At 39.9% G+C, this 24741-nt stretch overlaps 1 protein-coding gene across 1 annotated transcript in view; it reads right to left on the minus strand.

Annotated features, from left to right (window-relative positions):
- Positions 1-1340: 1340 nt before the first annotated feature.
- The window catches only part of ahrra (aryl-hydrocarbon receptor repressor a), a 70556-nt gene continuing 47155 nt past the window's right edge, over positions 1341-24741 (minus strand). The window contains exons 4-9 of the mRNA XM_028570041.1: positions 21428-21546; positions 10760-10849; positions 7041-7179; positions 5397-5530; positions 3992-4200; positions 1341-2529 (exon numbers count right to left, since the gene is read on the minus strand). Coding sequence (XP_028425842.1) covers positions 1392-2529; positions 3992-4200; positions 5397-5530; positions 7041-7179; positions 10760-10849; positions 21428-21546 — 1829 coding nt within the window. The 3' untranslated portion in view covers positions 1341-1391. The remainder of the gene's footprint in view (positions 2530-3991; positions 4201-5396; positions 5531-7040; positions 7180-10759; positions 10850-21427; positions 21547-24741) is intronic.

Consider the following 24741-nt stretch of genomic DNA (forward strand, 5'->3'; position numbering starts at 1 on the left):
GTCCAACAAACCTTCAACTAATAATTAACATCGTCATTTAACTGGAGCAGACCATCTTTCTTAGGTCCAAGTTCATCTTAGGTTCTGCAATTTAAAGGGCAATTCTAGTGTGATCTTTTATTTCTGCCACAAGGAGGTGAGAGCTAAGGAGCACATGCTTGAACCACATGTGGTGATAGGGTTTCCCTACTTCCTGTGCCCCGCCCTTACTATGTATGCCTTCATGTGTTATCAGTTTCTAGTTTAATAAACAGATGTAGTGAATATACTTATACTTTGGCCAATAGTTTTACATGTTTTGGTCCATTAAATACACATTTTTTCAAAAGGATTCTTCATTTGCAAGGAGAAACCGTTTTTTTTTTATTTTATTTTTTTAAACTGTCCTTGGTGTTCTGACAAAAGCATTGCATTGTACACTATGCTCTTGGAAAATCCAATTCAGGACACACTTTGAGTAAGCAAAGCTGTTGTGGAAAAGATAATGTGAATTTGGTTGTGTCACACATTAAAAACATTTTTAAAAAAATCTGCAGCTGCCAATAGATGTCAGAGTCGTTGAATGCCGGAATAATGAGTGGCAAACGTATTATCTGGCAACAATTATGTAAATTTGACCAAAGTTTTTTTTTTTTTTTTTTTTTACTTCAATTGATTCAGTTTCAAGTCTCATTAAAGTTGATTTAGTACAAGTCTAAATTGCATAGAAACCAGTAGATCCCATTCATACATCACTGGGGGCAAGTAAAGAAAAAGGTAGACGATTCATAGTTAAAGCACTTAAACATGCAAAACCACCATCAAGGCAGATTATCCTTTAAGTTGTTTTCATGGACTCCTTATTAACCATCTCCTTTGATAAGCCCAGCAGTGGGTGTAAGTCAGCTCCTGTGTATAACGTTTTACAAAAAAAACGTCTTTTTACAGCAAAATCTTTGTTCCTCCCACAAAAGCCAGGTGTACACAACACATAAAATAAAATTGTGTTTCTAGACGTAATTCGTCTCATTGTCACTAAATCCAAAAGTGCTAGGAACCAACTACAAAATGTATTCCTTATAAACAAAATCATCTATCTATAAACTGGATTCAAAGTATTATATTTGATTGTCACAACGCTAACACTAGAACCTGAGCCTTGTTTGTGACCCCTTCATCAAATAGAAGAAGTCATGTTAAATGTTGACATCCTGGGAATCCTTTTGTAATGCTGGTGTATGTTGCTTTGTGTGTGTGTGTGTGTGTGTGTGTGTGTGTGTGTGTGTGTGTGTGTGTGTGTGTGTGTGTGTGTGTGTGTGTGTGTGTGTGTGTGTGTGTGTGTGTGTGTGTGTGTGCGTGCGTACACATGCGTGTGTGCGTGAAATTATCTTCTGTGTTTGCACTAATCACTTTTATGGCAAATAAATGTAGGGACTAGACTTGTGGTGCCCTGTGCTCATAACACATGGCATAACGTTCCGTGGACCAACCATCATGGACTGGCTCATGTCATGAGCGCTCTCAGACCACGGGGGGGAGTCCATGGGCTCCCGCTTGATCGAATGGACCAGGCTGTGCCCTTTGAACTCATAAGTGTCGTGCTTGTTATAGTCCTGGTGCATATAGGCCTTGTGAGGATCTTGTGAATAGTCCATGAGGTTGACTGATTGGTTGCTGCATAGAGAGTCTGAGTGAGAGAGTCTCTGAGGGCTAAACTGGCTGTTGTCATTGTTACTGCCCAAGTCTTTGTCGCATTTTAAGAGACGGCCGCTTGTGTTCCCGCTGTTGTTGACTGCATAGTTCTGATAGTTACCGTTGTTGTACGGCGGGCTGATTCCTGCTTTCCCTCGCTGACAGGGCGAGTACTGCGGGTCATAATAATCTGCCTCTGATTTGAGATGGAGGCCTGAGCTCTGGTCGTATACCCCGTTACCATAGTGGCGGTCGATGGCCTCTGGGTCACGGCAAACCCAGGGTCGTCCGTAGACATCGCAGCCGTTCTCAGAGTCCGAGTCTTGCTCTACCTTGATGGGTGGCATCTCAGGCATCAAATGGCCATCGTAGCATTCCCCGTAGCCGTTCTCGTTCTTCACCAGGTCCACACAGTAGGCATCTGGGTCTGTGGGAATCTGGACGTTCCCGTAGAGCTTAGAGACAAACACCTCGTTACCTCTGCCGCTGTGGCAGTTGGGGGAAAGGCGGTATGGCTTCCCATACTGGCTGGCCTTGTTCATACGGTTGGAGGGGATGTAGCCAACACCCTGGCCTGCTCTCAAGGGGCCTGAGTTTGGCCGCAGAGGCCAGCCGCCGCCCAGGCCTGGGCTGACACCTTTATGGGGATCCACAGTGGACTTGCAGTAGTTGAGGGGCTCCTCCTGGTTGTAGAAACCCTCAGGGCGGTACTTGAGGTTGTATTTGGAGAGCGGGGTCCAGGGAGTGTGGTGACCCCGCTGAGTAGCCCCAGGAGTGGGACAGGAGAGGAGGACAGGGTCGGCAATGTCACCCATTCCTCCACTGAAGGAATGCCTCCGGAGGTGTTCCCCTCGCTCACTGTCAGGGAGAGGGATGGCATGAAGAAATGGGTGGGGAGGAGAGAGGGATCAGGAAAAGGAGATCATTAGTCATGAATCAAGAAGACAAACCAATCAGTGTAGATTATACAATGTTTCTGTAGACCTTGAGGACATTCAAGAAGAAATGATCTCTTAAACATATCATTGGTCTGCCCAGATATCCACATGTCCTCAAATGAAATGTTTTTTCTACTGATTGATGAATGACTCAAAACCCAAATATCTAAGTTTGGTTCACTTAAGTTCATGAGAGAATCATTCCAAAAGTGACTCATCTTTTCCGGAGTTCATCTCATCTGAAAATTGAGAACAGAGTCAACATCCATAACCCAAAATTCAATGATGGCCCGCACTCCAAGTTTATAGGCAGAACATTGCAGTATACTTACTTACTATTCTTTATTTGCTTTAGACTTAAACACACATTATGTGTCTAACGTTGATTAATATTAAGTGGAGATTTTTATTAGGGCTAACACCAGAAAGGGCTCAAGATTATTAAACATGAAACTAGAGTGTACTGTAAGAAGGCACTGTTTTCATGCTGAAGACTCAACCCAATAAGCTTCGTGGCCTCCAAGTCCAACCAGCCTGTCCACTTATAAGTAATTGGTATTTTTCTAAAGAAACCTGAATGATGCTGAGAAGAAATGGACAGCAGAGGAGGTGGTAGGGCTCTGCTCCCTGACTACAGCTCAACTCCTGGCCTCTAAGCCTTCCAAAGTTGTTAATGATGCATGAAGCACAGAGGGCCTTATCCAAGCTGAGACATGTATTTGCTCCTAATTGGCCACAGGTAAGGCGTCCAGCACTCATTTGGTTTAGTGTGAGAGCCTGCTGGGTGAGGAAATGGCTTATGTTTGTGTTGGTAACTGGGCCCCAGGGTAAATGCTTGGGTGTTCATGAAGCTGTTGCTGGGCAATAAGCTGGTATCTCTCAAAAATGAATAAATAATACATGAGGATGAATGCCCATGTAGTTTTTCATCACTCTAACACTGTTTTGAATATGTTTTTTGTGCACCCTTGCCTCATGGATCTTAGTCAAGGCAGTTACTAAGTATGTTTTTACATGTAAACTGTACTTATTTACTAAAGTAAACATGGCGGCCCTTATGAATTATGAGGGCATCTCTTTGCTGACAGCTTTGGCATTTTAAGGTTTACAATTTTGACCTTTACTTTTAGCTTCCCCAGTAGGCAAATCAGTGTAATCTATAGAGGAGAGAACAGGCTGCCAAAATGCATCAAACCTCAAGTTTGGACCAAAAGGTTCTGATACATTAGGTTTGTGTTAAAAAGCTTGACCTTTAATTACAGTATAACACCCCTATTAGTCAGTGGATTTACACTAGGACACAGTGTGAATATACAGTACATCATCCCTCCAACTTGAGGTGATGTTGCAAGGATGTTGCTGATCTGTATGAGGTCTCTTACTCATGCTCCAGTGCAGAGATAATCCCTCCACCTCCTCCCTTGTTCTTTCCCCGCATTAACATGTTCTTCATTTTCATCTCCGTGATGGAGGGCAGTAGGAGGGGTACACCTATGCAGAATAGAGCCATCTGGGGAGGCAACAGAGCCCCGGAGGCTGACTTCTTTTTCTGACCGTGGAGGAACTTCAACCGACCCTGGAACTGCATAGTCTGGGAACAAAGAGAAGAAGAATAGAGATATCCAATGATCTATTTATCCTTTGCTTTTTGAAAAGTCCTGCATGTTATTTTTTTCTGTGCATTTCCAATTATAAATTAATACAGGATAGCATTAGGTGCTTTGAGCGAATGCTAACATCACCATGCTATCATACTCACAGTTACAATGCTAGCATGCTGATGTTTAGCATGTCATTTACCTGTTTAGCAAACAATGCAAAGTAGACAGAGAAAGAAAACTGTTCATTATACTTCATAAAGTATAAGAGTCCCAGGCTATGCTAACGGCACAGCTGTGCTTTGAGCTAAATGCCAACAACAACATGCTGAAATGCTCCTAATGACAATACTATCATGGTGAAGGTATGATGCTTACCCTACCGTGTTCTGTTCACCATCTTAGTTTAGCCTTTTAGCATGCTAACATTTGCTAATTAGTACTAAACAAGAAGTACAGTTGTGGTTGACAGGATTTTGTCATTTGAAAGAGGTGGAAAATTAATAAAGCTAATGTGGCTAGCAGGTGTGCTCAATAAAGCTAATTTGATTTCATTCTTTTAGCGGGGAAGTAAGATTAATTAATTTGAATAAGTACTGTGCATTACAAATGTGTTGTGTCTTAACTGTAATTATGTTGACTGATCAATAAAAGAACCATACCAGTATTTGCTCACTCTTTGGCCAACATGTGCTTTAAGACTTGAAGCACATGTACAAAAACTGCCATCTAGAATTTCTGTTGCGCAGCCAACCTCAGTGCAACCAGAGCAGACTTGGTGACAGTGAACTCTAATGACCCTGATGAAATGGTCCAAACCCCATATTCTTATTGATCTGTCATCAGGGCCTTTTCCACTGCTGTTCTCCAAACCACTCTAGTCACAGCCATGAGGAATGAACCAAGCTCCTATTCTGCTGCTGAGTCCAGGCACCAAATTACTTCATAATGCCTTGCAATACAACTATAAATAACTGTACACACTACAATTAAAAATGAAATTGTGCTGTCCCAAAGGGGTCATACTACTTTTTATAGGCCTGGGTCTTCTCCCAGAAAGTGGGCAACATTTACTCCATGCTTAATTTGCATTGCATATTCTGCAACTTTCTGTTTTGTGTGGACGTTAATGTATTGAAAACTGAAGTTACTGTTCAGTTTAGCTGGCAGTTTGTTTCAGACCACTCACCAAGAATCCAGAGGTGCTGTCCAAGAGGCATCGGACTCTGGCAATGAAACATCTGTTGAGAAAGCAGGAGAGCTCAGGAGGAATTCCCCCTGCCTCCGGAGAATGGAACAGGCTGCTCACTACAAAGTCCTCACCTGAAATGTAATAGAGAAAGATGGAGGAGGAGAAGAATTTAATTTAAATTGCAACCTGTGTGGCAACCTACAATGTGCTTCTCAGTCATGAAAAAAAGGGGGAAAAGAACTTAAAGAGCAATCAATAAAACATTTTAACAACAAATTGCATCTTGCAATTGCATTTTCTTTCAGGATTTCTGTCAGTGTGTACAAGTCACTATACTGATGACATTGTAGATCTGACTCAAAAGTAACCAGCAGAACTTCAAAATCGAATTGTGATTAAAATAATTAGCAAGAAATCAGTCAGTGATCACTATGAGAAGCCGCTTAGGCCAGAATTAAATACTTCACTTGCACATACATATATACTGGTACTAACCACTTGCACATACACGCATACTTCAGTTGTGCATACATACTATATATATACTATATATACTTCACTTGCGCATGTATGTATATATATATATATATATATATATATATATATATATATATATATATATATATATATATATATAATACCCACCAAATATATATATATATATATATTATATATATATATATATATATATATATATATATATATATATATATATATATATATATATATATTATATATATATATATATATATATATATGGTCTTATATATATATATATATATATATATATATAATATATTATATATATATATATATATATATATATATATATATATATATATATATATATATATATATATATATATATATATATATATATATATATATATATATATATATATATATATAAGACCATTGGGCAATTTGGTGGGCAATGCATTATGGCAGTCAATGATGCAGCTCAGGTAAAGCTGTATCAGGAGTTATGTGCAAGCAAAGAAACAACCTGAGCTGCAATATTGACTGCCATCATGGACTACCTCCTGAGTGAAAGTCCTATGTTTATGCATAAGTAATAAACACTGGTAAGTAACGTAATCAATAGATAAGTCACTAGGTCAACATATTTACCAATGTTCTTGAACGGGAATTGATCTCCGACCTCCTGAGCAAATGTCCTGTGTTTATGCATGCCACCATCCTTCTGACCGCCAACCCCAATGCACATAAATACTTACTTAAGCAGACACACATACATACTCACACATGTTATGCATGCATGTGCAAGTGAAGTATCCATGTATGCACAAGTGAAGTATATATATATATACTTCACTTGCACATACATATATACTGGTACATGCGCAAGTGAATTATATACTGTATATGTATGCACAACTAAAGTATGCATGTATGCGCAACCCAAGTATGCATGTACAGTATGTGCAAGTGGTTAGTACCAGTATATATGTATGTGCAAGTGTTTAGTACCAGTATATATGTATGTGCAAGTGAAGTATGTGCAACTGAAGTATTCAATTCAGGCCTAGGCAGCTTCTCATAGATCACCCCCATAGCCACATTTTAACCAAATAGTTTGACCAAGGCAACTGGCTCATCCCTTCCCAGTAAGCTACCCACCAGTCCCTGCAGCTAGCGGGCTGTCCTGGTGTGCTGACATCCCCTGTGGGGGACACATGGCCCAGTGGAGCTGCCGTCTGAACTCCTGACGGTCGTCTATGTGGATGTAGTCAAACACATTCTGGTGCATCACGTCAGTCTGTGGGGAAAAATCAGAAATGATTTTAGTATGTACGTACAGTATATATAGTCATAAAAAGTCAGGCAGATACATTTGTAGTTTTAAACTCTCTCTATCATCTTCTAAAAGTCTAAAGAACCATGAGATTGCGGGTTTACAGCACCATCCTCAGACTGACTTTGGACCACTGTGTTTTTCTGCCAACAGTGCAGTCAGGAGGGGGGGGGATTCCTCTTGTCATAGCGCTGATACACTCAGTCTGCCTCAGGATTCCCAGGGAGCGTTCTAACCTCCCCCCCACACATATAAGGTCTATACTATACACACAAAGTCACACACACACACACACACACACACACACACACACACACACACACACAGGAGCATTTACTTAGTACAGTAACACTCTAAAGGCCACTGTAGGGCCAGTGAGGGCAGCTGTGTTTGTCAAACATCGCGTGACACCAGCTCCCGAACAGCAGTCTAGGCCCAGCTTGCGCTCCTCACACACACACACACACACACACACACACACACACACACACACACAAAAACACAGTGTGAGTCGGGTTCCAGCCCACTCTCGTCATGCCTCTCTCTCTTTTCCAGCAATAGCTTTGCTTTCTGTCATTCCATGACAGATTCCTCAGTAAAATGTTCAACCTTCTCCTCTTCCTCCTCTCCCTCCTCCCTGCACTCTCTCCATAATTTCCACACTGGTGGCACGCGAGGGGTTTTGATCGCCTGCCTCTGAAAACACAATCTGTTCCCACCGTCTTCGGCGGGCGCTTCGTCCTGTGGTTTGGTTCCCTACCGGCAGTCGGGCAGACAGACGGATCGAGTGACTATTGTTTATGTTTCTCGTAAAAAACACAGGGAGTAAAAGAAGAGGGGAAAGAAATGAGAATAAGTGATATTTTCGCTGACCTTCAAAGGCTAACTGCCCCAGTAACAAATGGGATCAAAGGCCAGTGGAGGTTTTCTGCTCTTCTCCAGGGCTTTCTTGTGGTGCTACTTAGTGAAGCGTTCTCTTTTTTCCCTGTGGTATATTAGGGATAAGTGTCCTTCTGACTGCAATTGTGGGCTCAAAATTATGTAACATGTTGTCAAGGCCTTAGAGGCAAACTATGTGACTTAAAAAACAACCAATAGCTCCTTTGCTAGAATTGAACATGTGGGAAAGGCGAAGAGAATGTTTTTGTGACCATCTCTGAAATATAATGATGATCTGTGAGTACTTATTTATTTATGTACTGCAAGGACAGACTGTTCATTGTCAACAACACATTCATTCTTAGGTTTCTCAATTAGAATGATTATGGATTCTCTGCCTCTGGTGATCAAACATCACAGTATCACACAAAATGCTTGGGCTGCTTTGCATGCTGGGATGCACTTGCTCTTACTCCTGACCATGTTAATTATGTTTCTGCATTTGTCGAATTAAAAATGTTGATGTGGAATGATTGGTGTTATGAATAGAACAAGTCTTACATACAGTACAGTCACTGTTGCGTTCTGTATACTAAAAGGCCCTGTTGTGGTTGTACTGGCATGAGTTGGAGAATTTGGTTGTTTGTTTGGTCCAGACTGAATTGGCTTAACAACTATTGGATGAATTGCTATGACATTCATGCTCCCCAGAGGATACGTCTTGCAGAGATTGGCTGATCCCCTGATTTTTAATAATAATTTTCATTTCTTCCGTTACTTTGGTTTATGACAAAATACTTACAAAACAAATGGCATTCTAATCAGCCTCACTACGGTGCAAATTATTTTTGTCATTGTCATGCAGAGCATTTTAGCATGCTGTTGTTGGCATTTAGCTCAAAGCACCGCTATGTCGTTAGCATAGCCTTGGACTCTTAGTCCTATTTATATGAAGTATAATGAACATGATCAGTTTTCTTTCTCGGTTTACACATGCATGCACACATTTTATTCACCTTACAGTTTTAATTTCCGTTGTCTGTCTCTAGTGGCTCTCAAGGCATGCAGACACACACACACACACACACACACACACACACACACACACACACTCGTGCACACAGACACACACTGTGGCTGGATCTTTCAGAACGCTTTGGTTTGCTTGTCGATTTCATGGTGCTGGGTTGCTGCCCCCGTCTGCTTGTAAGCCATGTAGGAGCGCTGTAGCAGTAGAATTTCTACCCCAAAATGTCAGTGTGCATGTGTGTGTGTGTGTGTGTGTGTGTGTGTGTGTGTGTGTGTGTGTGTGTGTGTGTGTGTGTGTGTGTGTGTGTGTGTGTGTGTGTGTGTGTAAGCAGACATGAGGGCAAAAGAAGGGATTTTAACAGTGAAAAGCACTCTATTCATGGTTTTAAAGGAGAGAGATGATTTCAGCATGGCAGGACAGGCTGGCCCGTGTTGAAATCATCCATAATTGATGACTGGGTGTAGCTGTCGGAGAGGAAGGAAGCTAAACTGTTGGTGACTTATCAGTGCCCCCACACACACACAGACAGCCACATAATGTATCTCAGGGTGAAACAGAGGTCTTCACCTTCCTGTGGCCTCTTAGCTGTGACTTAGGTTCACTTTACCCTCTACATAGAGTTATCAGACACTGAAAGAGAGACTTTTCCTCAGGCTCATTAGCCGTAAGATGAAAAGCAAAGAAAGTGGAAAGGAATGGATGGAAGAGAACATATCAGCTAAGGGTGAAAGAGGGGAATGTTGAACTTGCTCAATAATGGCAGAGACTTCTGACACTTGTTGACAACTTTGAGACGGGCTACATGAGAGGCTTCCCAGGGGGATTTATTAGCTGACCTTTGAAAAGGGGATATCAATAGATGTCACACACCTCCAATTTGATGAAAGTGTGACATCTGTTTGACTATACATTTAGTTTATTGTTCCAAGCTATTAAAGAAATAGTTCAACATTTTGGTAAATAGGCTTATTTGCTTTCCTGCCCTCTAACTCTTTCTAACTTTGAGAGTAAGATGAGAAGATCAATACCACTTCACACGTGTGCTGTAATTATGAAGCTGGATCTAGCGTCTGGTTAGTTTAGCTTAGAATAAAGACTGAAAACAAAGGGAAACATCTCCAAAGGTAACAAAATCCACCTACCCGCACATCTAACGCTCACTATGTTTAATCTGTACAAAAACCAAAGTCTAAACACAATTAGTTTGATTATTGTATGTACTTAGTACTTACTGTGTATGATGTATACATTGATATTACCTAGAATGTGAGACAACATGACCCTAACAAGAAATTGATGAATGTCAACATTGTTTTTGCATTTTTCATATTGGCTGTGGTTGCTGTCAGGAGCCAAAATTCCTGAAATAGTTTTATGGATTCATGTTACATTAGCCTCAAGCAGGAGCCCCTTGGACGACTGAAAATTAGTCAAAAACCTGAGATGGATGGACTGCTGAGTAAAGAAGGAGGAACTAACAACACACTCCTTTTTCAGAGAAATGTTATGCATTGCTTGGAAGATGACACTGCCTACTAATCTGTCTGTTTATATGTTCATCATACAGTGTTGTACCATCATTATACAGCACGTTACAGTATTGTAAACGAAATATTTTTGAGACGTTCAACTCACCTGATGAAAACCAAGATAGTCCACAATGGTTGAAGAGGCATAAAAAACCATGCCATCACTGCTCACCACCAAGGCAAAGCCTGTAAGAGACTACAGGGAGAGACAGGAATAAGCAGTGACTCAGGGCAACTCATGCAGCAAATAAACTCAAGTGCATCAACTACATTACAGACAAACACAAACAACTGTATTTACTCGCTCCAAAGGCTAACTTTAGATGGCATTATTGCATGATTGCACCCAGCAGAAACACAGTGCAACAGAACCAAACGGTTATTATTTACGACCCAACTGTGGTTACAGTCATTACTGTACAATTTTTTAAAAGCACAACGCAGCCAGAATTTGACTCTAGCCAGACTTTTTATAGCACAATGTTTAATTTATATCACTCTTTCCATAATTCTCAGAACAGCAAATAACTGTAAAAATGGAACAAAAGATTGAATAATACTGGACACTGGAGCAGGAATGAAAGACAGATGGTTATGGAAGTGAGCAGGCCAAATAAAACTTGCTGATTTGTAATGCAAAAATATTGCTTTTGAAAGACCTTTTCGAATATTTTCTGGTGTTATTTAGATTCATGGTATATTGAAAGCAGTTAACTTGAAGATGATATACACTCCAATTTGCTCCTCTTTAAATGTATGTATTTCATAACTTTGATAATTAAGTCTGTTTGACTGGTAAAATGCTTTGATTTGTGATACCAAACACGTTGATTAGAAGCAGAGAAACTCTCTCGTTCCCGCTTTCCCTCTTTACACACACACCCATGCTGTGCACACATTTGGGAATAATGTGTTTGGCCAACACAGCTTACAGAGACAAGTGTTGATTAAAAAGAACATTTAAATAAATACATAACTGGCTTCAGTCAAATAAGGAGGGATGGACAGATGGAGATGGAAGCAAGAGTGTGAGAGAAAAAAGGAGAGGTCTTCCAGTGTGTGTGTGTGTGTGTGTGTGTCTGCGTGCACAGCTGTGATAGCGTGACAACTGCAAGGCTACTTGACTTGCGTGACTGCTGCTGCCAGAGTCTGTCATCTCTATTTTACTGCGAGACTATGCAGGTCTTCTATTGTGTGTGTGTGTGTGTGTGTGTGTGTGTGTGTGTATGTGTATTCTATGTGTTATATATCCCTGTGGCCTCTAGATTCACACTCACTCCCTCACTTTCTCCTACCATTGATCTGATTGCCTTAGCGAGCAGTGTAATGCTCTGCACACTGCACATGCTCCATCCTAACCACATAATAGACTCTGAAACCTGTCTGTGAATAGAGAAATTTGTCCCAGAGGTATTTGAGTCATCCTGTGACAACGTCTCTGTGACAGACAAATCTCTGTACTATGATATATGATAATATGCGGAAAACATAATATGATGGGGAGGGAAACAGAGATAGGAAGATGACTCCGGTTCTTAGTGATGTAGATGCAGATGTTGTTTGACAAGTTCAACTGGCACATGTTCATAACATCCAGGGGGAGGGTGACCGCCCGCAGACTCAGACACACAATAACAGACACACAGCTTTCTGCAGCAAGCACTCACAAATAAAGGATGCTACCACTTTAGCGAGAAATAAAATATCTGATTTGCAAACAAGCACTTTTCCTGATTATGAACCTTACCAAACAAGATTTGGACATTTGTGCCAGTCACAAAAAAAAAACTTTTGGATTGCTCTAAATTTTGAAATGTGGGACCAACATAGATTAGAAGGGGTTTCCAATATACTTAATATATTGGTCATCTGGTAACAGTTTGACATTGCCAAATCTAATATACTTATGAAAACAGTGCTTTGAGTCCAAATCCCAAATGTCAATGTTGAATATATGAACATGTCTGGTTTTTTAGACCACAAATTTGACTTTCTGGGATGTTTGCTGTATGGAAACCTTGTGTCTAAGGAAAGAAAAAATATATTTTTTCTTTTATATACAAAGCAGTAAAAAAAAAAGTAACAATTATAGCTGCGATGGTCAGGGCATTTTGAGGAGAAAATGGAAAAAAAGCAGGAAATGGAGAAGAGGAAGAGGAGAAAAATGGCAAATACACGAGCGCTCTGTCAGCAGAAGTGCCAAACATTCCTGCTCATCACATTGATTGTGCCCAAGGAACAGGCATACTGTTTAAGTCAGGCTTGATGAGTGGTGTGTAGGGGATTGAAATGCTCTGAAAACCAGTATTAACTTTGCTGAACTACAGCTCCTTCTTGTTAATCTAGGACACAAACTAAGACATGCAGGGAAGGTGTCCAACACAATGGCTTATCAGGCATATAATGGTCACCTTGTAACTTTTGGGGCTTGAAGTCACAACCTTTGGGTCTGAAACCAAGTGCTGATCTAATTGAGCTATTGGCCAGACACTTCTAGCTTGGATGAGGTCAGAAATGTATTAATCATAAGAAAAATGTGTGTACTTTGTCTAGTAAGGTCTGTAATTTATTTTATTAAGTAATCTGGGTCAATGGAATGGAAAAGTCAGGTACCAGCAGGATTGTATTTTTTTATTCAGCAAAGTTATTACACATATACATTTCAAAACGGTCAAAATGACCGTCAAGGCTGTTGTAGTATTAATGCAGACACACATTTGAAATATGCAGAACAGTTGTCCACAGAACAATGCCTGATTAGATCGATATATGTATGATTATCTTGTAACAACAGGGCTTCGAACTCAGAACCTTTGATGCCGTAGGAAGGTGCTGACCACAGGGAGCTATTATCTGGGTAATGACACAAGTGGCCTCACAACATCTAGTAGACAATGGGCAGGATTGCATGAAAATGCAGAATTTTAAACTACTGTAAAAAATTAATTTCTCACTAGAACATTTTGAGAATTTGTTTCTTGGTTAAGACAACATAGAGATGCCTGTAATATATTTTCACAAAGCTCAATACATACAAACTGATGTTTAAAGATGCTCTATTGACTGCAATGGCATAGATGAGGACACAATTCAAACTTTTTTTTTGTTAATTAACTTTTTTATGATAAAATTCTGAAATTTTGCACACTAAATCTAAAGTGATCTTCGAATTGTTTGGAAGAAATTGCAGAATTTTGTTTACACTACTGTATGCAGTAAAATGTTGTAATACACCGTGGGCTAAATTTTTGATAAATCAAAAATCTGACTATAACTTTTGTGGAGAACAGTCTGGATATGAAGTTCCCAAAATTTGGTGTCAATAGATCAAAACATGTGGGAGGAGATAGTTTACGAGGTAGGTTTTTAAGTATAGAATTTAAGACTATTAGCACGCAAATCACACTGATTAAGTTTGGCACGAGACTGGACTTTTGTGCAAAGTTTGGAGATTTGTTTTACACATGGGAACATGGATTTCTTAGGAAGATGAAGATTAATACTATATAATACTGGCAAAAACAATAGGGTCCACGCAGTTTTGCTGCTCAGCCCCTAAAAATATGTCCAGTTACATAGTTCTTCTTCAACAAGCAGCTGAAAATGTAATACATGACTCTGGGATTAGGAGAACCTGTCCAAACAATAGTGTGTGAAAACATCCTGAATCTACTTGTATGCAATGTTGCCTTTAGGAGGTTCAACAAGGCCATAAAAGGCCAACATTTACATTTTGGGTTAATTTAGCTTTTTTTTTTTTTTTTTTTTTTTTTTGCCTGTTCACCTTTCTTCTCCATTCCATTCCAAGTCATTGAAATGCCACAGAAAAATTCTGTGACCCATTTTTCTTTTTTAAGGACTTTGACATTTTTAGTCTTCTGGAACAAATACGCCTTGGACTTGAGACCTGAAAGAGTGTGCAGGCAAAACACTATATTTTCTAAGTTGATTACTGTAATTGGCTTTCCAAAGTGAAATTCTTGGCAAATATACCATGGATGAATGCAGTGCATTTATATTTCACATGTCCAAAACTATTATGGGAACACCCATCCATTTAACTTGGAATAGGACAGGCCATTTACACTGTAATTCACGGAGAAAAATCGAGCAAAAAGCCGCTACAACTAAAAAAGCAATTATTCTTTTCTTTATAAAAAAAAACAAACATCCAAGTTAACGACCAAGAGAGACATTTATAACTCTATTATTGAGTAGGAAAATAGAACTAGAAAGAAAGAAACAATAGAGAAAGAAAAAGAAAATGGATTAATAGTGGCTGCATTGTGATACATGCTGTTTTTGTGGGTTTTTTTCTCAATTCACATTTCCCTCTCTTCCTTGCATACTAAAGCCTTTAGGTAGTGGAAACAGGCACCTGCTGTTGGCCAGCTCCGCAACATATCTGCAACTACAATGCCCCCGGCTCCCATAACTGCCGCTGGGAAACTAAAAAGCTTTGACTTACAAATTCTTAAGAGGCGCTTTGCACGCAGAGCCCAAAATAAAATATTGGTTCACTGGATTTGGAAGCAAAGGAGAGTAGGGGAAGAGGTGGATGGTGGTGGTGGGGCAGCCTTGTCTCATTGTTTTAACAGAGTTTCTTTGGTTTTGCATCTGTCTAGCTGTCAGAGTAAGATGAAAGCGGTGCTGATGAGGTCATGACAAACATGGAGACCTTCTGCCATCGGGAACACACCCACATCCTAGACACGCATACTAAGGATAGAATAATGTGGGATTCTGATATATTGAATGATAATTGAAAAAAAATGTTGGACATCAGCCAGTGAGTGAAACCACATGCAGTAACACAAGAAACACATTGTGGCTCTAGTGAGGGCAATGAGCGTCTTTTAGTTGGTGGGTCCACCGCTCTGGCCCAGGAATATCTCAACAACTACATCAAATACTTTGTTTTGTGACCAAATACCTGCAAAACTAATGACATTCCTGTCAGCCTCCGCTGTACTTTGTGTGAAGTACAGTGCTGATAAGCAAATGTTAACATGCTAAACTTAGATGGTAAACAATGATAACATATTGCGTAACATCTTCATGTTATCAGCCAATTCCCATCCATATGTAGTGCAAACTTTAACCAGATTTCCAGAAAATGGGTGAAACAGGAGGCAAAGCAATCCTCATTTCAACCCACTATTGTATTTAATATTCAAATATTGTTTCATCAAGATAAACCCTTAAATAGTAAAAAGTTGGCATTGCCAATTCTCCAACTATTGCAGAAAAAGATGGTTTAAAAAGATGATGTTATCAAAAGAGTGCCAGTCAAACCTTAAATGAATGAAAACAATGTTGAAAACGTGATGGTAATATGTGTTGTGAGTCTGTTGTTCCCATTCTGGGAAAACTCTGAACAAAGCCTCTCTCATCTGTTTTGTTTTTTTTGTTTCTTTTTGGTATCATGAATTTGTATCATAAATTGTTACATTGTTTTCCTTCCTGAAGATTTATCAGTGTGAAGCTACCTTGAATCAATCCTCCCTTTCCTTTGGTGCCTCTTTCTTATCTATCTACTCTCACTGAATGGAGGGATTGTTATGTTATGTTATGTTATGTTATGTTATGTTATGTTATGTTATTGTTATTGTTATTGTATGTATATCAGAATCAGAGGCCTGTTTCACAAAACCAAGATAAGGGATTAAGCCGGGATTTCCCAGTTATCCTGGATGAATTAAGCCTTGACTCGGTTTCACAAAAGTGGAGGCACATAAATCACCATGGAGATTTATTCTGTGCAGCTAGCCTGCTCCCGACCAGGCTAACAGCCAGGACTTATTTAATCCTGGAACCTTTTCTGTTCACTCAGCAGTGGTTTTACCCTTTTGTTATCAGCCTGGATTAAAATACAACAGGTGTATATTGCTGTTCATTTAATTATTTAAAGTTGTGACCATTATTTTTTCATTGCTACTGTTATCATGCTGTATGAAATTAAAAAAAATCAAATGTGTTTTAAATGAAGTCTGTTACTAAGGGCAATACATACAATGGTGTACATTTCTATAGTTCCCCAATGCACCTTAAATTATTTTAGTTTATAATTTATTTTTTTATTCTTTAACAATAAGGATCATGTGTGTTCTGCTTCCATGTGCATTGTATTTGGCATTCTTAGCACACAATTTGTGTTGTCCAGTAAACTGGGACTATAATTTGGGAGGAATGTACAATTTTAAGAACATATCCTAACTGTACAATCCTCCCAAATTATAGACTTAGTTCACTGGACCAGTAACTATCTAGTGATGTAGGCTACTGTACATTCATGTGACAACTGGGAGAGGACACCTTAATGGTTTTTGACCTTATATTTTGCCTGGGGGGAAATAACTGATGAATATACTCTGTTCCATTCATGTTTACAGAGTGCATGGAATTTATCACATCTTTATAGTTTCTAGATTTTACAGTCCAATTTCTTCAGTGTCTTTATTTTCTATGTCCATATATACCAGGGAGCAAGGCATATAATATGTAGAGAAGGAAACTCGTCCTCTATAAAAAATAAAAAAACGCGAGAAAAAGCGTGACAGATAATAGCGGACAGACTAAATGATAGTCTAAAAATATACATTTATGAACTACTGCTCTTAAATGAAACCATTCAATGTGTCACTTGTCATTTGCAAAAACGAACACCTGTACACTTTGCATTAAAAGCGAGTAGGCCTAGTGGAAGTTAATATGACTTAGGAAATTAATATTTTAGCCAATGAGAGAGAGGGAGGAACAGAGTGAAAGAGATATTTACGCTTCATATTCTAGCGTTATAGAAAATGGATCTTCATGGTACATTTCCTGAGTAACATTATCTTCTGCTTACTTTTAAGGCAAAGAGTACAATTGTTAATTTGTGCAAATGATTAGTAGCCTAATCATTGAATGGTAGGATTATGACGGTTTCCATTCAGAGCAGTGGTCAGTTAATGTATATATTTAGGCTGCTTACGCATTCAGTCGGTCCGTGATCGTCTGCTACACTTTCTCTCGCTGTTTCAGTACAGCGGCCGTGTTATTTTCTTTTTATTCAAATAATGTGTTTCACGTCATCATACTTCCACAAGAAGCTGCTGCTCACTCTGTATAAAGTAAAGTATGTATGTACAATGCGTATTCTCCATTTTGGCATCAGTAAATCTGTGATCGACCTCAATATAAAGATAAATGCAATCAAAATTAAAATTAAATTAAATAAGTAGAATAAATAAAAACTAAAATGCACTGTCCGCACACATTTAAAATAAGCAAGTATACACATAAGATCAACACTCTACCTGGTGTTAAAAGCCAAAAAAAAGAGGTGGGTTTTAAGAAGAGTTTTAAAATTAGACAGTGAGGAGGTATGTGCAATGGGCAGGTGTATAGTCCAGGATGTAGGTTATATATAGCCTTGTGTGTCTCACTAAACCTTTAGAACATGGTGAAGGAAACCCTGCCTCGTGTCACTTTGTTCTCCAAGCGCTTGAAACTGCTTTTAGAATCAACTGGCAGAGATCAAGCCAGTAGATTATAGCATACAATCCATCGTGAACGGATTGTTTCATTACACAGCAGGTGGAAGAACAGCTAGACCCTCTTTAGTTTGCTTATAGGGCTAGCAGAGGTGTTGAGGATGCAATACTTACATTGCTAAATTCCCTTTATCAACATCTGGAAACCTCAAAGACTCATGCAAGGCTCCTTTTTATAGACTTCTCTTCAGCTTTCAATACTATTCAGCCGTATTTGTTGGCCGAGAAACTTCAGTCTATTTTTAACTTGAACCCTAACTTAAATGGCTGGATACTGGATTTTTTGTTGAACAGGTCGCAGTGTGTAAGGGTCAATGGTGTTTTATCCTCAAAAGTCCTTACTTCCACAGGCTCTCCTCAGGGCTGTGTTCTTTCTCCATTGCTTTTCATTTTATACACAAATGACTGTAGGAGTAAGTATGAGAAGAGGCACTGTGTGAAATTTGCAGATGACACTGTTATAGTGAGCCTTTTGAATAATGATGAGGTGGGGCATGGCCCTGTAGTTGATGATTTCATTGCGTGGTGTGAAAACTCCTATTTGTCTATTAACGTTTCTAAGACAAAGGATATGATTATTGATTTCCGTAGATCACAGCATAATGTTTCACAAACTGTTATCCAGAACATGAACGTTGAGACAGTAGATGAATATAAATATTTAGGAACCATCATTGACAGTAAATTATCCTTTGAGAGCAACACAGATGCAGCCTGTAAAAAGGCCCAACAGAGACTTTTCTTCTTGAGGAAGATGAAATCATTTAGCGTGTGCAGGACTCTGATGACTTTGTTTTACCAGTGTTTTATTGAATCAGTCTTGACATTTTGTATCGTGGTGTGGTATAGTGGTCTTCCAATGACCAATAAGCGTAAGCTCACAAAGCTGGTAAATGTAGCGTCTAAGGTGGTTGGGGTACAGTTATCACAGCTGCAACACATATATGATAGACGGGTCAGGGGTAAGGCTAACCAAATTTTAAAATGCCCTGATCACCCACTCTTTGGGAGTTTAATTTGCTCCCCTCGGTCGCCGTTTTAGGCTACCTATGTTAAGAACTAGACGTGCCAGGGATTCTTTTATTCCTGTGGCTATTAGGCACCTGAATTCATTTGAGGGACATCATTGAATTTTTTTATATAGAAATGTTCTTATTTATTATCTTATTTTCATTACTGTTCATTATGACATATTGACCTGTGTACTGTCCAATTGGATCTTGTCACTGGTTTTGGGGAAGGTGTCTCTATTGAAGGTGTTGATGTGTGTCTTGTGCTGTGTTTATAATGTTGCTTACACATGTATGTGTATGCGTGTGTTTTTGAATATCCTGCTGCAAATCAAATTTCCTTTTCTAAGGATAAATAAAGTGGAACTTGAACTTGAACTTGAACAATATGGTATTTATATATGTTTAAATTATTCATTTGAGTCTTCTTTTTCTCGATACACCAACTTTTCCACCTAAGCAAAGCATAAAAACATTTTGCAATATTTCGAATTCCTGGCATTTCTACTTTAAGCTTTTATGCAAAAATTGAAAACAGGTGGATGGAAACACACTTATGGTCATTGTAAGCTTGGAGCATGTTAGTCCCCAGCATTGCTGTAGACGTTTCAAATTTTATAGAACATGTATCTATATAAAAAATGTAATATTGCAAATGCAATATATACAATGAAATATACAATATATGGTGTATGTATTGAGTATCTCCAAAAATTCCTATTGGTCAACACTTAGACAAACATTCACAAGCAGATAATAAAACAAAAACAATAGCATATCTCACACATACAAAGTCATGCAGCCCTACCAAGGACACACAAACATATCCATCTCTTCCTCTCTCGGGATCCCAGCACCATAACAACGAATACACAGTTTGCTGTGAGGCCCTGGTGCACGTTGAGTCACGCAACGGTAGGCAGCACATAACTACAGTCAATCTATCCTTTTGTTTGCCGCCCCATTGAGACATCCTAACACGTTAACAGAAGCATCAGTGGATCAGCTCGGCTCCTTGTCTGCGCGCACACAGTTTGGTTGTCCGATGATCAGTGTCATATGTTGTTCGACAGATAGCCATTAGGATATTGAGCGTGTAGCAATGATCTGATGCTAAAGCAATTCCCATGTAGCGTGCTGCGTTATGTGTCTGATTATGACATCCTGTCCGCTCTGATGCCTTCAACAGAAACACTTGCCTTTCTAGGAATTATAGTAAACAATATATCTTTACGAGTTTCATGTAAAATACATTCAACAACATTGGTCATAGCTGAGTAATCCTGGGTGTCCTGATATCATGTCAAAACATTCCAAGAAATGACCCATACCCTTAAATATATGCACTTATAATAATCTATGTTTAAATCTGAGTAAAGGTCTTAGGTCAACTGACAAAAAACAAATCTCCTATTTGCTCTGATTACTGTCGACAGGCTTGGTGTGTTCTTCTCACTCTCTTCTGCTCACTTTCACACACGACCACATGCATTCAGACAGAGATGCACTCACACAGACACAGACACAGTCACAGACACACACACACACACACACACACACACACACACAGGTTTGTGGCACTATCTTTGTGGGGAACCGTCATTGACATATTGTATTCCCTAGCCCCTTACCTCTTAACCACCACAACTAAATGCTTAACCTTAACCCTTACCCTCACCCTAACCATAACCTAATTCTATCCCTAATCCTACAACCAAGTCTTAACCCTCAAACAGCCCTTTAAACTTATGGGGTCCAGCATTTTGGCCCCACAAAACTGTCGGGTAGTAGTATACTGGACTAACGGTTTTTGGACCCCACGAATGTAGTTAAACAAGCCCACATACACACACACACACACACACGACTGGTTGCTCAAGCCGCCAGCGTGTGTGAGTCCCCACCTCCTCCATCAGCTCTGACACTCCCGTCTCACCCCTATGTCACGCAACACCCCAGCTCTGCAAAGGAGGTCAGAGCAAAGGGCGAAGGGCACACACGCACACACACACACACGCACACACACACAAAAAGCCCTCCCTCCCCTCTTCCAAATTCACACTCCTGACTGGCGTGTATTCAAGCTAGTGAGTGTTTCATCAACGGTACAACACAAAGGCAACAATATAATACTAGCATAGCAAAAACCGATGGGCAGTATTTGTATACAGACTCTGCTGACAGAATTCTTCCACACATACAGACAACAGCCATGTGGTTTCTTACTTCCAGAAGGAGGCTGCTTTCATTGACGGTGGTGCCCAGGGGAATGCTCTCTTTCCGGGGTTCAGGGTTAGAGGATGCTGTGCTGATGCCGTGCTTCCTGGAGGGCTTCTCATTGTTCGCTATAAAAAAGAAAAAGAAAAGAGTAAATTGGCTGGAATAAGGGACTTATTTATGTTAAAACAATAAACTAATAGCAACCCGTTGGATGTAAGGATGTAAAAGTAAAAATGTTGTTCAGTCTGGGGTTGCAAGTGCAGGTGGAAATTAAAAGAGCAGCCGCAAAAAAAAGAGAAGAAAATCATTTTTAGTAACCGTACACAGACAGGGATATGTGCTCATATATGCTGCGTTCAAAGTCGGGAAAGTAAAATCAAGCACACCTCATATAGGTCTTGAAGTTATTATTTTCTACTCAGAATACAGAGTATGTGTGTAGAGCCCTGTCAACACAGGAAAAGTTGAGGATGATAACAACGATTACATTTAAAGTATGCTTGCCAATTCTTCCACAACCTCTGTGATATGGCAGTGAGAGAGTTGGACCGACACTCAGACATGTGGCCAGCACATTAACTGTATCAGTCTCCTTTTGCACTGCACTAACACCAGGTATTAGTCTGTGTGGTGGGGCCGTGTAACAAAGCAAAACAGTGGAAGATTTTATGACTTTACAGGATTCTTCTCACACGATATATAGCCACACGCACAGGCAAAGCTCACCGATACACAGAGTTAAGTAGAACGCAGCATTTAGTGGGTTTGGGACATCTGGTTGATTATTGATATCATTGTTAAAATGGACTTATTTGCACTGAAACAAGGGTCTGCCATGTTCTTCATCATTTAATTCTGTTAAAACAAGCTTCGACCTTACTGAAGTGTCCTTATAAAAAACACTGAACTCTTTCCAGTTCCAGTGCTGCTGGTCTCTAGCTGAGTCTGATCTTTGTGGACGGGGACAACACAAAAGAAAATGTCTTATCTTTTCTATATTTCAGTCCAACAAAAAAAAGGATTCTAATCATAATCTGAATCTGTAATCTCTTCACAAACACTGTACTGCAATTAAAGACAATCAGCATGTCTCACTCACGCTCCTGCTCCTGTGTGCCATGTGATATTTAAAAAAAAGAAAGAAATATCTACTAAAGTTATGAAAATATCACAAGCAAGTAACGCTCCATCAACCACTACACATATGGCGTGCTCTTTCCGCTACCGTAGAGTAAGGCGTACCTACTACCATGCCAGAGTGTGTACACATGCAATTAGCCTACACGACTGTGGCGTGCAGAACTGTCACATGTGCATTGGTGACGTGTGTGTTGCGTGTTGGAGACATGTTTGCGTGTCTCTTATGGGTGTGCTGTCAGGGGGCATGTGGCTCACTACAAGAGATCAGCCCTTCGCTCCGTCACTCATTGTAGCAGGCACAGATTAGTCACGCAACACAAACACACACACACACACACACACACACACACACACACACACACATAGACAGACACACACCATAGACTCACTATGAAAAACGATCTAAGTACGAATGTATGTATCTTCTGATGCTTCGTATATAGTCCCCACCCCCACCGAATAACCCCATTCTTCCGTCTTCCATTCCTCCCCCTTTAACCTTCTACCATCTCCTGTCCTCTGTCTATCCCTCCCCCCCATCAACTCTTCTTCTACCCTCCTCCTCCTCCTCCTCATCTCTCCACCCTTTCTTTGTTCAACTCAGGCGATCGACAACCAATTTCGTGATAGCAAAAGCGTTCCCCTTGTCTTAATTCCACCCTGAAGCACGCAAAGCTAATGCGCCTGTTTTTTTCCCCCTCTATCCATACATTTGTCTGGATTTACTTTTTTCACGTTTAATCATTTATTCCCCCATGTTGCAACATCAGATTTTATTCAGGCTATGACTGAAAATACAGTTTTTTTTCTGAATTGCTGAAACACTAAACCCCATTCTCTGAACCAAATGCTCAGTGGACCTAAACCCATTTGTTAAATCAGTCTCTCTTCTTGCAAAACTCTAAACACATTTTACACTGTGATGGAAAATGGTTAACACTATATATCACTATATGTGTTCTCGAATGTTTGAGGTAATGTCTAATGGATGCTCTGTAGTGTTGAGTTATTGACTGGCTGTGTGTATGATCTGAAAGCATTGTTTGATTTTGCCAGCAGAGTCAGGTGTTGGTGTGAATATAGTTTGAGAATTTGGTTTTGTGTTTACAGTTTTGAGAAAATGGGTGAGGGTTTCAAGAGATGTGTTTTAGCAATATAGAGTAAAACTGTAAAGGCCGCAATGTGTGCCTCCGCCGCTGAAAATCAGGCTAAGGGCTGATGACTGCATTGACAGGCAGCTTAGTAAACTCATAAATGCCAGTAATAATGTTAATTATTTTGTCATCACCTCCGCTAGGTGCAAACACATACAAACAAACAAGACTCAGACAGCCACACACACACACACACACACACAAAACACACACATTCTCTTCAATCACCACAATATCATCCAAACAGTGGAAAGTAGTGCAGAGGGAAATGAATCTAATAAGCCTCTTTATTTTCCTCCTTCAACGCCTCATGTATTTTTGTTTTCTCTCTTACGGCAGCTTTTGGAGAGGATGCAGCGTCAGGAAAGACAAACACACGGGATGATTAATTATCGGCACAAGCACTTCCTCTGCCAACAATACGGGCTTTATTCATCGCCGCTCGTGTCTTCGGGTTTGCTTTTCTTTGCCTCTATTTTCTCCCTCTCTGGTCTATAAAGAAAAACAGAGTAGGTAATGGTGAGGCGTTTATGTGCTCTGTTTGAGGACAGGGTGTTAAAAAGTGACAAGTAGCGGGATGTACACGCTGCCAAGGGTGAGGCTGAAAGCGTCTAGCTCCTTCAGTCGGCCAGGTCTGTCTTTCCACTTCCACTGAGTAAACAAAATGTTAGGACCACCCCGCCAGATATCAAGCTCATTCAATTTACGTCACAAATGTCTCAGGTAACACCTCAGATGAGGGACTATGGAGACAGATGAGTTTGATTTTTTTGAAATGAAAAGATAATCTGCTATTGCAAAAGGGACTGCGATGGAAGGAGATACGAGAAGTGAAAAAGATCTGTAAAGTTGTGGTGAAGATTGCTGCGTGCCAAAAGAATCACTTCTACTGAAAAATTAGCAACATGTGTCCCTCTCCTACTAAACTTTCACTGCTGCTTGTCGTCAGAGACTAGGAATGAGCACATCATAAAAAAGGAGTGTGTGAGTGTATGTATGTGTGAGTTTAGGACACAGTCCCCACCA

Source organism: Perca flavescens, chromosome 22 (genome assembly GCF_004354835.1).
Source record: "Perca flavescens isolate YP-PL-M2 chromosome 22, PFLA_1.0, whole genome shotgun sequence".
Taxonomy (NCBI): domain Eukaryota; kingdom Metazoa; phylum Chordata; class Actinopteri; order Perciformes; family Percidae; genus Perca; species Perca flavescens.